Consider the following 13474-nt stretch of genomic DNA (forward strand, 5'->3'; position numbering starts at 1 on the left):
ACCCTGACGCTGGGGGGAGGTTCATTTTTCCGGCTCAATGATAATGTTCCAAATGTGCACCGTGCGAGATAAGGAATTGACAGCAACAGCAGGATCATCGCGCCAGTATGTAACATAGTGCCGGTCTGGCCGGTCTGGAGGGACAATAGTTCCCAGTAGTAAGTGGGACATCATCAAATATTAGATTGGACTCCTCCAGACGCTGCGGGGGAGACTAGGAACAACGTTGTTTAGGGTCGATAGTTAGGGGGCGGTGATGGCGACATTTCGTGGCGGTGACCCACAGTAGTGCACTACTGCCGCGATAGGTGTTCAGTTCTTCTATCATTCGAGCCGATGGGCACGGGAGGATCTACAGTTCCTTACGCGAGGTGACCGGAGAACTAGCCCAACATGGCAATTTGAGCTTGGACAGCGGACGCCAGGCGCCAAAGGAGTTGTGCAGTGACGGTGTGTACCTAGTTCCGCTACTGGGGATTTTCTCCAGGCGACTATTGGTGCCAAACCCTGTATGGGGTGACCTCCGGTGTATGTTCCATACTATTGCCCCGGCAGCAACCAGTTAGGCTTGCTCTCCCTGCAGAACGTTGGAACTAACGGCGGGCGGAACAAATTCTTCGGGGCAGTTGGGACAATGAGGTCGCCCTGACCTCGGCCAGGAAGGGGTCCGCCCCTGATAGGCGAGTTGGGGCTAAGCTCGGCAGTAAACTCATTACTCCGTTCGTCAGTCATGAAATTTGACGGTTGTATTGCCACCGGGTCCCACCGTCCGGGTCAATATCCGGGCTGGGCCTCCATGTGGTCCGGTGCACACCTTCCGAGTCGATCATCAGGGCTTGAGTACAGAAAATGAAACAGGCGATGGGACCATACACGGCACGGTGGCCGCCGAGATCTTCATCCCACATACATACTTGGCCTCATTAGACTGGCCCAAGGGATAGTCAGGCTCATGGCGGGGTGCCAACCCTGTGTGCCCTTCAATCATCATCCTCGAACTGATTTTCATTTAATTTTCGTGTAGTTGGCGTGTCGAGCCTCACCCTGACTGGTGTGTGCGTTTCCCATCCACTCCCCGTCTGGGATCGTCGCGCGCACCAACCTCAACTGGACGATCCGGCTCTCTTTCTTGTCACCACCTGGCGCACACTTGTCAACGGGCCAAGTGGGCCCCGCTAACTCTGCCGACTGTGCGCTAGGGGACACGCACCTTTTTTTTTCCTTGTTATCCTGAGCCTCCGACAAGGTTCATCAAATACATACCAGGCTCCCGCCAGTGGGCCGGTGGACATCGGGCGCGCACTCCAGCTCCCGCCACTGGATGACCGTGCAATAGAAGCACTGAGCCCCGAACTGCTTCCGGTATCCATCGACACTGCAACCGCCGATCCCGGGACACGCGTAGCTATTGGACCGCGAAAAGAGAGGGTCTGATCATAGACTCTCCCACGGCTGCGCGCAAGTCGTCCGCGATCATCCTAGGGCTAGATCCTTCATTGCGACTTGCCAGTGTCAATTCAGATGAGGGTGGTAATTGACTTCGGCTGATGCATTCTAAATTCAATCTGGTCCGTGTTCTCCGCGCGATCTTAGTGAATACTGTACAGTTCAACCCAAACAATGGACTGGATTGGATGGAGTCCACGTCTGGTGATCGTAATTCCTCACTTTTTTGGCATGTCGATCTGGGTTCCTCCTCCTTCGGCTGATCCAGGAAAATTATTCCCTTTAGCCAATTTGACCTTCTGTTCTTGGACAAGAATAGAGAGAAGAAGAGGATCCATTCCCCGTTCTTTCCCCTTGGCCCCCCTCCCCCCGTCCCGGGTTTTCTTCACAAGATTCCTGAACGCCTTGATCTTCACTCTATTTTGCCCTTCTGCAACCTCGGCACTTGCAGCGCGATAAACTTGCGCCTGGGCTGCTCTCGGTGTCCGCTTAAATGTCCGCTTGAGTTGGGGATTTGACTTTCCAACCAATAATCTTCCCGTCAAGCTCCTCCCCGACACTATGGCTTCATTGGAGCTTTGGTCTCCCCGCAGTTGATGAAGGAAAACCCCAGCGATCGGATGGCGTTGGAATTTCCCGGTAACTAGCGATCTTTGATTCCAGCGGTGCTTCATGATCAACGCTCCTTGGGAATTCCTCCTTCCCACTACTGCAGGCCGGGGCGCAACCTCTAACACCCCCGGAAGGTGACAGCTACCCTTTGTTTTCGTTTTCGTTTTATTTTTTTTTTAAAGGAAATTACTTGGGTTCTGGCTTCCATCACCATGCAACCTTCTCCTTTTCGCCACGGCCACCATCCGGGCTCCTATGAGCTTCCCCCGGTGCAGTCGGTGACATCGGGGGCCTTGCCGGCTCCCGCTGCGCTGCTCTCCGCTCCGCCGAGCAGGCCCGACAGCGGGATGCGCATGGCCCATCTGTTGCAACCTGTACCGCACCAGCCGCTGCCGGCCCAGCCGGCGCCAGTCTCATCACCATACACGCGCTTCTATGACTCTGCGTCGGGTTCTCCCGCAGATAGTGGCGGCCTGCCTGATGCCCCTCCGCTAGGCTCTGTCCCAGGCGGCGCGGGCCTGTATCAAACCAGCCCCGTCGGCCACCAGCAGTCCGCGAGCCAATTGCAGCAGAAAAGAGCCTATCGACAGCGCCGGAAGGATCCCAGCTGCGACGCCTGTCGCGAGCGCAAGGTGAAATGCGACGCCTCGGAATCGGCGAGCTGCACGGAATGTACCAACCGCAAGGTCCGATGTCAGTTTACCAAGAAGACAAACCGACGTATGTCTTCTATCAAGCAGGTGCAGGATCTAGAGAAACAGCTCCAAAATACCAAGCATCAACTGCATCAACTACGGTCTGGAATGCTGCGTCCAGATCAGATGGATGTTGACGATTCCAGCGGCCAGCCTCTGCTCAAACTACCAGAAATTGATTACCGCCCTTCGCGCCGGTCGAACGCGCCCATCACCCAAGACTTGTCAGAAGTACGATCTAATTTGCGCCGGTATGGCCGTGGCATCTTGAAAGTTCCTACGCTATACCGACAAGAAGGTGCCAAGTCGTTGTTAACTGGCGATGCGCCCCAACTTCCCTCGAAGAACATTGCGGATCGGCTCCTGGCGCAATACTTTGCCTGCATTCACTCGGTGCTCCCCGTACTGCATTGGCCGTCATTTACGAAGGAGTACGAGAAGGTCTATGAGTCGGGCTCATTGGTGGGCGTCTCTCGCGAATGGGCTGCGATCTTGTTCGGTGTCTTTGGCTGTGGTGTGGTCCACACGCTTGGACCGAAGCGGGAAGAAGAGGGAAAGGAATATGTGCGCATCTCGACGGGGATCATTGACATCTGGGAAGACAATTTCAACCTCGATCGGGCTCGCGCCGCGCTGTTGGTTAGCATTTTCCTCTACGAAATCAACTCGAAGTCGGCCAGTTGGGTCTGGATCGGATCGGCGGTGCGAGTCGCCCAGGAAATCGGACTGCACATTGATTCGGGGCCCTGGCCGCCTCTAGAGGGGGAGATGCGGAAACGCTTGTGGTGGGGGTTGTATACCTGGGACAGGTCTGTACCCGCTTTCATTACAGTCAGACTAGTATGCTGATACTCGCTCTAGGTTATTGGCTCTTGAAATGGGGAAGCCGGTCTTGATCAACGATCAGGACTGCGACACTGACCTGCCATGCCCCGTGGACGAGCAAGTCATGACAGAGGATGCCGGTATCTTGGAAAGCCAACAGACTACAGCGCTATTGGCAACTATCCACGTCGTCCGCTCCATCGGCCAGCTCACACGAACCCTACGATTACCTACAGTCAGCCCGGCGACTCTCGAGACGTTTGAGCGGCATTTTAATACCTGTCTTGCAACCTTCCCTCCTCAATTCCACCCGAAGAACGACGAATACCTGGATCCTCGGTCTCTCGCACCCGTCATCTACCTCCAGAACGCTCGCCTTATTCTCCACCGCCACAACATCTCCCCCTTCAGCTCGTTCGCCGCACGCTCGTCCGCAATGGATTACTGCGTCTCCACATCTCTCGACACAGCCCAACTTCTATCGCGTTGCATGCGGAGCCAATCGGAAGGCGATGACTGGCAGTCCCTACTCGCATCGTGCGCAGGAACTCTTCTGTGCACACACATTTGGCGCTGTATGCTGTTCCTCCTCTTCCGACAGGAATACGCAGGCGCTCTGGCATGCATCCAAGCCAGCGCCGCTATCGGCGATGCTCGCTCCGTGAATGCGTCCTGCGGCCAATACCTTTCCTTTTTCCTGCGCACTCTCCTGGAACGCCTTCAACGCGGCGACGGCAGTAGTGACCTGGAACACGACGAGGAGATGTTGGCATATGCTTCCGGCGACATGCAGGGCAGCAGCGATGGTAGCTGGGTCTGGCAGGGGAGTGAGACCGGCTCTCAGCTGGAGGGTATTTCTCCAATGCCCTCGAACGCGGGAGCTCGCGGTTCAACTTGTCAGCCACAAGACAATGAGTGGGAGGGATGGGAATGGATCGAGAAGACCGTCCAGTATCTTCTCACTGAGCAACAGGCACGCGGACCCTCCGAGCCTCGCGATGTCACCATGGGCCAGTCACAGGAGCCGGCCATGCTTGGCCCCGAGCGAGCAGCGTCGGACACATCAGATCAGCGGTCGAGTTCAGCTCATTCACGCATGACCATCGCGAGCATTATTTGAAGTATTTGCTGCGAACGTGCTTCATAACATATTTGATTCCCAACCATTGACGACGTCTTTCTCAACGAGCCTCCATTATTCTTACAGCGCCTTTTGATTCGCTGCAAATATTGCATTGCCGATACCATTGTCCGGATATCTGTTTATTATGCATAACTTATTATTTTCTTCTTTGTACATATTCTTCAGGATACATAAGCAGTATTAACCCTGGTTGATCCCGAGACGGATGATTTTGGCCAAGATCACCATCCGGTTTAACCGTCCTCCCGTAGACCGATGACGCCTCAGGCCATTATGGGACCACAGACGCCTGTTCGAATGGCGATAAGATAATGTTTCGTTCTCTCTACCATACCTTCAAAAGACCACCATACTTTCCAAAGAGTCCTACCACTTGAGCTGCGTTGATTTAAAGTGACTGAAAGATGGACCCACAACTCCAGAGAGAGACATCGTGGCTACAACCTCATGCACCCATCGTGAAGGTAGCTGCGAAGGCTCTAGCTGACAGAAATATCCCTGTGGTGGAGTACGGGCAGCAGATACAGTGGCGCAATGGAGACCCTGTGGTCCTTCTAGTAAGCAACAAAAACTTTTGTGGTATTCGGCACTCTAGTCGTCGGGCAGTACTAACTTCTGACTCCCAGCTTGTCGAGTGGGCAGTTCCCGATGCACTGCTCTCACTTTCATCGCAGATTCTATCAGACCATGGATTCTCCTGCGTTCCTCCATCCACAAGGGTCACTGACATATACGGACAATGGGAGCGAGCTTGCATCATCCATAAGCTAGCCGAGAGTAGTCCAGTATATCTCTATCCACTGTCGTTTGTCGGCCTTGCGCTCCAGGACACTGTTGAAGTCACGTCTACCTTTGATCGCATTCTAAGGATCTTGACGCCCAAGCCTCAAATCTATATGGTGTCGCTGATCCGTCATCTCCTCAATCACCCTGTTGGCGATAGCTTCAGATTTCGAGTAAAAGATGATCTACTGTCTTTTATATCCTTTTATATTTTGCGCGACAAGCCACTGAATACAAAGGAGGGTGAATGTGACGATGATGAAAGCGAAGAAGATTTTCAGAAAAGACTTGGAGACGCAGTGAGGGAGATGAAGACTTGGGATTGGGGCGCTGGTAGATATAACTATCTCTGCATTGCTGAATCCATCGTTCGCGACTGTCGGTCTATTGAGGAGCTATCCAATTGTTAATGAACGCAAAATTCTCCGCTTTCAATGTGGTCCCAAGCAAAGGGCGAACTGTAGCATGCATTTGGTGCAACTTGCGAACCACAGAGAGCAGATCTCGCTTTGCATTAAAGCTCTGAAGTTTGGGCTATTTTTGTAACCGAGTCGTTCTTATCGGCACTTTACCTTGTATTATTGGCTACTGGGGATGATAACACCAAGACATAGAACAGGCCGCAAAGTGTAGATGCAGCTTCATGTATTCTAACAAACTTTGAACTACAGAACATTCCAGATTGTCAAAGGTCAATTAGAGTGGCTCTAAGGCTGGCTAAATATGCTCCTATATAGATATTTCCAATAAGTGCTGTAGATTGTCACCATGATATCATCATGACTGGATTAGTGCCGGGGCGATTAGTTTCGTCTCCGAATTGAATAAGTTCTGTACAGCTAAATAAGGTCTTGACTCTATCTCGTTCATACCAAGTGCGTTCAGCATGCCTATCCACACTGTTAGCACCAAACCCGACAACCGACTGATTGGATTTCCCGACTGATGAAAGAGAACAAACAGGTCACCCTCCAAGATGGCATCACCGAGTCAGACAAAGATCGGTCTGGCACCCTCTTTGATTACTAGTTTGCGAATCGCTCACTAATTTTATACTACTCTGTTTATAGGATACGATCGTTGATCTATTCTGCCGGAGGACAAGTCACCAACGAGCTTGGCAATCAAATACAGTGAGTGTATCCCGGCGCTTTGTGTTTCATCTTAGTGCGGACTCGACTAAGCTTTCGCTGGGCTAGATTCCAAGTCCCCGATAAATTTGATCTGCATCTCATCACCAAGAACCTGTCCACTGAAACAGTTTCCGATGACCCTTGATCGTGGTCTGAAGTGGATCCGCTAGGATGGCCATAACGGGGGCGGTTGTTGTAGTTGTCATTGTTGGACATTCGCATTGCGTGCTGAACATGAATCAGAGCAAGAGCCAATGGCGTTATTCGTAGAACTTCACTTGCGCATAGTTAAATTATAGGAATTGAACCATCTTCACTCTCTGCCATGATTCTTACACTGATTTTAGTCCCAAGTTCTCACCCACGACAACAGCAACAACCACATCGGCCTTTTCTCTTCTTCCTCATCCTCGCCAAAATCCGCGTATCTATAATTACCGATCCTGGACTTATCGTCGTCTCTCAACCTTCTCATTCTTTCTCTAGACGGCGACAAGCCTAGGTTGAACACGCCTTCGGCGGGGATTTAAGGTGCTACGTAGAGCTTCACGATAGTAGATTGGATCCTGCTTAGCGACCATGAAATGGAGCGCCGACAGTTTTCCTGGCTCCTACAGAATCGATCCGCCGGATCCGCGCTAGGGCCTATCTGATTCGAAACACCTATCGGTTGGATCTTCCCATAAACACGGATGTGAGCAAAGACTGCGGCCTCCTAGGATATCCACGATGTCCTTGATTAGGATCTGGATTAGGAAATTATGACGGGATTGACGTACTTATTATTTTTTATAGAGTTTGTACAACTATCAGTATACAACATTTGATCAAGTAAATATCTCGTCCCAAAACGGCAAGAGCCGAGGCTCAATCCCGGCCCGCTTTAATTTTAAAGGCCTGGAAATCGCCGCCGTCCGGTTCCATCATTGCAACAATACCCTCACCCTCACTCTCCCTTGCTCTCTCTTACTCTCATAACACTATTCGCAACCATGGCTAAGCGCGTAACAATCTTCGATCCCCCACAACCGGATCACTCCAAGGCGATCATCGAGAATGTGCTCGATCTGACGCCGGTGGTGGACCTCGGCCCGGTACGACCTTATCCCAACAACCCGAATTGAACTTTTGACTGACGCGTATTTTTGTCTGAGCAGGATGTTTTCACGAACACGCGTCCGCTATGGCATCCGCCCGGCGCCCGCGGCATCTATGGCGGCGCCGCCATCGCCCAGTCCCTTGCGGCCGCGATGCGCACCGTCCCCGCCGACTTTGCCGTTCACAGCATGCACTGCTACTTCGTTCTGGCTGGCGACTCCGAGATCCCGATTCTATATCATGTCGAGCGAGTGCGTGACGGACGCAGCTTTGTCACTCGCACCGTCCAGGCGCGTCAACGGGGCAGGCCCATTTTCACGACAACTCTGAGTTTCAGTCGCGTCGGTAGTGGCGGCGATAAGACTGTTGAGCATGCGGTTCCAAAGCCGGACATTGCGCTCCCCGAGGAGGCGGAGCCGGGCACTCTCAGAGCGTTGAGCAATGCGGGTGGTGGACCCTTTGAGTCGAGGAAGGCGGGCATTATCAATCGTATGTTGCTCCTATTTTCTGAGAAGTCAAGCTCACAATCTGTAGGCAATTCTCCCAACCCCGAAGACAAGAAAGTGCGACGATTCATCCGGGCCCGCGGTCATATCTCCGACGAGGGCGGCTATCAAGCCCACCTGTCGGCGCTGGCCTATATCACCGACAGCTACTTCATCGGCACCATCTCCCGGGTGCATGACATCCCCCGATTCTCGTCCCCTGCGGAACTTGAGAAACTTCTCAAAGCATTGAAGAACCCTTCCGATCTCGACGACGAGGATATCACCCGCGCATTGAAGGAATTGAAGGAGGAAGAAGCCGCTGAGCTGCGTCAGCGTCTCGAGGGAGCTCTCAATAAGGCTACAAACGGACACAAAGAGAAGGATCATAAGTCAGTTGGCATGATGGTCAGCCTTGATCATTCTATTTATTTCCACAACCCCTGGGCATTCCGGGCTGATGAGTGGATGTTGACTGAGATGGAAAGCCCGTGGGCCGGGGAAGGGCGCGGTCTGGCGGTTCAGAAGATTTGGTCCAAGGATGGGCTGCTGATTGCGACCTGCACACAAGAAGTATGTTCTTCTTCTGTAATTTGCGGATTTGAAAACTGACATTTGATTATAGGGAGTGGTGCGGTTAAAGCAGGAGAAGCCGCCGTTGTCGAAGATATAGATTCCACATTTGTTATACCCCCTAATTCCTGACATTTTCTTGTCTTTCCCCTTCTGTTTGTTTTGAATATAGATGTGAATTATTTGACTTACCGGACAGACCGTTTCTTATGTGATAGAAGACTTGAGTTTCCTATATTTGAACTCCCAAATGCCATCTCATTGTATCCTTTTCTTTGGGAAAAACGTTGCCTCACATTCCTCTAGCCATTCTTCCCTGTCCTCGCGGATCAAGGGACAATATAGAAAGAAAGGAAAAAAAAAAGATTGAACATTTGCACGCGATAATCAGAAAGCCGCCCAGCCCATTTTGATCTCCTTGACGAATGCAAGAACATAAAAGCACATTGCCACCCAGCCATTTATTCAAATCCTCAAAGCTCCAACTTCTTTTCTTTTTCGTCACCCTGGTTGTACAGTCCATTCTTCTCACAATACTGAAGCACCTTGGCTCCCCAAACATCTCGCCCCTTATACTCACCGACATAGTCTGGCCAGCTCTTCATCTCTTTGGCCAGATTTCGCAGCTCCTGTATCGGAAGCTCCTCCAGTGCAGTCAGATACGTCTTCACTCCGAAGACAAGAGCCCCAGTCCGCGGCAGGCGGCGGAAGGTTTGCCTTTCGCGACGAATGAGAATCTCTGACGGCGATGGGTCGCTTAGTTCTTTTTCGCAAAGTATGCTAGGCCGATAAAGAACATCGGACAAGTTCTCGTCACGCCGTTTGACCTCGATGAAATAGTTGGAGCGTTCCATTGGGGAAGACGGGGTTAGACGGGCGAGGAATCTGGGCGAAATATTAGAGCTATCTAGAGTAAGACTTGATGTTTGGTTAACTTACTTGCTCACGGAGTCGGCCACTTGTTGATGCCACAATGGTACTGGGTTGTGAAGACGAGAAATCGTCCATCCAATACGTTCTTCCACCGTCCAGCCCACGGGGAAGAGAGTCGCACTGGCCGCTCTGTGTGTTTGTTAGCTCATTTTGGGCAATAGAACAGCCTTTTCAGACACATACAGGTAATATTCATCATCTTTGTTTATCATAAGAATACTGAGATCTTCCATAGTGAGCCGGACTGCGGTCTCCAGTGCATTCTGGGGATCTCGTCCGTCGAGTGTGAATTTCTCGCCCGTCAGATGATTCTGAATCCAGCTATCATTTCCACGTCCGAATTTCGCGAACCTATTGGGAAACCGTTCGCATAGGAAGCTTGCAACCTCCTCCAGCGCTTCCTGACAAGCCTCCAAGGATTCAGGCAGACATTGAAGTACCTGCTTCTTCTTTTCAAGGAGCAGCTGACCGCGTACGCGATGCTCGTCCATATAATTCTTGTCAATGGTAAGCCAGTTCTGGACGTCGAGCTTGCGAATGTCCATCATGACTCTGTACCGCGCGCGGCCTTTGATGGGCTGTGCTGGGTATGGCGTCATGCGCTTGAGATCCGATGTTGGGCTGCCAGACATTCCATTTTTGGGGAACTTTCGTCTTTTCGAAAGCCACTCGAGTAGTGCCGCGTGATATCGTACCACCAGGACAAGAAAAAGGATAGGGATCGCCGTGAACGAAAAAGCTGCCATGGTTCTTCCATGTAGTTCCTTCAAAAAAGTATATCTTAAAATAACCCACGAAGGTTGTCGGATCCTGAAATATGAAAGTGTCTGATCTGCCACGGAAAACACTTCTGGAACCAGCGACATAAATACCTTTGTTTCAAGACGGGCCACTCGAACGGAGGCGGTCCAAACTCAGGCCACAAACCAAAGAATAAGACGATCACCAGACGATAGCCGGGCCAAATTACGTTAGCTCTAGTCAGAAAATGGATAGCTCGAAGGCATGGCAGTTGCATTACACATTCCTGAACCTGGCCGTGCCTGCAGCCCTGCTGTGATACGCCCAGGGATTCCCCGCAAAACAACAACGCCGTTCGCCTGTTTTGGGCAAAACACTACAAACGCTAGAGGCCCACATGATGGTCTGTGGCTTCAGAGAAAAGGCTGAGTCCAGACTATGCGTGTGATCCACTGTGTCTCTCGGAGGATATGGTCGCAGGAGTGGAGATTGATGGCAAAACGAAATACCAATCTAGCGGCGCTTGGAGTCAGTCAGCCTGGCTCGGCGGACTAGCCATAGTAGCTAGACATGACGATCTAGGCAAATCCAAATTTTAGCTTCATCAATCGTCAAGCTCGCGTAGAGTCTGTCCGTGCGCGATTTCCACCCACCCCTCTCGTGAACTGCTAACTAGGGTTGCGCCGATTTGCAATTCGGGCAAGAAGCCTCGAGACCCTTCTGCGCTCGGGTACCCGCGGTGGATTCCTTTTCTGGGGAAGCTGATTGGCACCGCGTGATGCGAAAGAAAAAAAAAAAAAAAAGGAAATAAAAGTGGACAAGTTTGATCTGAGTCATGCGAATAATTGCCAGCTGAAGTTCAGCCCCTGGCTGGACAGCCGACGGCTGTCATAATGGATACAACTGGCTAGGACCCGGATCTAGTCCTGGCTGGATATCACACCGTCACCAACACTAGGCACATGGCGTGGCCCGGCGTATCATTCGTTGCTGTTACGAACGGGGCCCAGTTTCCTGACTTCCGCGGGGCCCGATCTTCGATTCAATTGCTAGTATTGACTTTGATTGTGCCGGGGCGGCGTTATTGTTGGCTAGTTCAGGATTCATCTACATAGTCTCGAACTTACAAACTGTGGGTGTTCTACAAAAAAATAACATTTTGCAACCCCCTGTCCAGCCTACATAATCCCATGTAGAATGATCAAAATATTCGCAAGGGGGGATAATGTCAGCTAGGATTACACACAGATGCTAATCGGGCGATCACCAGGCCCAGAATCCGCTGGAGCTTACCCACTCCACAGCCCCCCCATCTTGGGTTCCCGCTGTAACCGCCTCCCCCGTTTCGCGCAAAGCGCGGTTGCCGCAGCCTTTTCTCAGGAGGGGATCATTATTGTCGATAGGGGGCCCTTGCTTTTGAATTGTATAATCCGTACCATTTGATTTGTCCATTCGTATTATTCTCCTCCCATTTGCCCGCTTTTGTCGGCCTACATTACTTTGCCACACTGTGACCGTTGCGCTGGGATCCGAGGGCAAACTATGTCTGGCATGGCTGATCACGACAGGAGGCTACAGTACCTTGTCATTTTGCCACCTCTTTTTTTGTAGCCGGATTCCTGCAGGCCGGATTTGACAAACTATACTAACCAAGCGTGATGGACACCTTGTTTTTTCTCCAATCGTCACCGATAGCCATTCTACAACAGATTGGCTGATGTCAATGCACGACACTTCTATGAAAGTCTGGATCCAATTTTGAGCCGGGTATAGCACCAGATTGGTACGAAGTGGAGCAAGAACTACGTAGTCGATTCCGTCGCTCTCCTACGGAGGCGTCGCTCGAGCCGAGCCTGGAGAAATTTACATAGGAATAATACTATGCAAACGGATCGGCATGGCTGAGCACAGACATGAGATCTGCAGCGTGGTTACGAATAATAATGATGAGAGGCTCTTCTTTTGTTGCTCGGATCATGCGGGGTCGATTGGTAATTGGATACCAACAAGCAAGTAAATGGGCTATTTTCTTCAAAGAGATGAGATGTGACTCAAAAGATGAGGCGGAATTGCCTCAAAACCTGAGTCTTGCTCATATTGCTGAGGGACGAATGCTGTTTTTCTGAAGTTTCTTGGCCATGTTCATTGCAAATTGTTTGGCTTTTAGGACTAGGGGTGAAATGAAGCCACTCGAGACACTCCCCTCTTTCTTTTAATTGCCTCCGATATTCTTCTTCTTCACTGGAGGTCGATTTAGAATAAGTATCCACTAATAGCGGATTGTCTACATAGAGGATCCTGGACAGCGAAAATATCTTCTAGCTTAATGATTCTGGAGGTAAGCTTCGTATATTTTTCGCAGTGCAGTATATACTTACATCTGACGTGTAACATCCTTTCCATCTAGTGCACGTACTTAAGGTAGTGTGCACTCCACAATCCTATCTACAAGGACCTCTTGAGGTCCAAAGCTCGCTGTCTCATTTCGATAAGATTCAATAGGACATGCAACCAAACTAGGATCAAAAAGCTTTTCTATCAGAGTATGGGAAACGAGCGATCTTGGAACCCTGCCATGCATACTGCAGTCATACTAAGTTGTCTGCACAGCTAATGTTATCCCAATGCCAACAGTTCCCCACCGTTATCACAATCGTTCGGATCAAAAATTAAAAGTGAGAGAGGAGGCAAACAGGGAGATAAAGATGAGGACATTGAGGAAAGAGTTGAACATTGAGAATATATAAAGACTGAGTCGAAGTGAAAAGGGGGGCATTGAATTGGAGGAAACCCAGATTAAGGATGAATATCGCCCAGAGGTGAGATCTAAGTTTTGGAGAGCGGACGCCGCATGGGCGAAGTCCATGCCGAGGAAGGACAAAAATGGGCTCCTTGGGAATCCTTTTGGGTTGTAAAAAGATGGAACAGATAGGGAAGAATAACAGTAGGAGGATGCACCGTCCCAAAACGCAGCTGAATATGAAGAAGGCCCGGAGACCACCAAGC

General features: G+C 50.9%; 4 protein-coding genes across 4 annotated transcripts; 3 read left to right on the plus strand and 1 right to left on the minus strand.

The window, feature by feature from the left end:
• Positions 1–2270: 2270 nt before the first annotated feature.
• Positions 2271–4698, plus strand: N7474_004739 (transcription factor domain-containing protein; the record flags this gene model as incomplete). The annotated part of the gene is made up of 2 exons (XM_057196154.1): positions 2271–3562; positions 3615–4698. 2 exons carry the CDS (start codon positions 2271–2273, stop codon positions 4696–4698), a joined length of 2376 nt encoding a protein of 791 aa, XP_057053550.1.
• A 428-nt stretch (positions 4699–5126) lies between these two features.
• Positions 5127–5915, plus strand: N7474_004740 (uncharacterized protein; the record flags this gene model as incomplete). The annotated part of the gene is made up of 2 exons (XM_057196155.1): positions 5127–5279; positions 5349–5915. 2 exons carry the CDS (start codon positions 5127–5129, stop codon positions 5913–5915), a joined length of 720 nt encoding a protein of 239 aa, XP_057053551.1.
• Positions 5916–7630: 1715 nt separating this feature from the next.
• N7474_004741 (uncharacterized protein) lies at positions 7631–8894 on the plus strand (the record flags this gene model as incomplete). Its single annotated transcript, XM_057196156.1, has 4 exons — positions 7631–7732; positions 7796–8225; positions 8271–8794; positions 8847–8894. The coding sequence occupies 4 exons, from the start codon at positions 7631–7633 to the stop codon at positions 8892–8894; spliced, it is 1104 nt and encodes a 367-aa protein (XP_057053552.1).
• A 373-nt stretch (positions 8895–9267) lies between these two features.
• On the minus strand, positions 9268–10473 carry N7474_004742 (heme-dependent oxidative N-demethylase family protein; the record flags this gene model as incomplete). The annotated part of the gene is made up of 3 exons (XM_057196157.1): positions 9268–9679; positions 9734–9856; positions 9911–10473. 3 exons carry the CDS (start codon positions 10471–10473, stop codon positions 9268–9270), a joined length of 1098 nt encoding a protein of 365 aa, XP_057053553.1.
• Between the last annotated feature and the right edge of the window lie 3001 nt (positions 10474–13474).

The sequence above is a fragment of the Penicillium riverlandense genome (genome assembly GCF_028828495.1).
Source record: "Penicillium riverlandense strain IBT 135883 chromosome Unknown utg000003l_segment0_segment0, whole genome shotgun sequence".
Classification (NCBI taxonomy): Eukaryota; Fungi; Ascomycota; class Eurotiomycetes; order Eurotiales; family Aspergillaceae; genus Penicillium; species Penicillium riverlandense.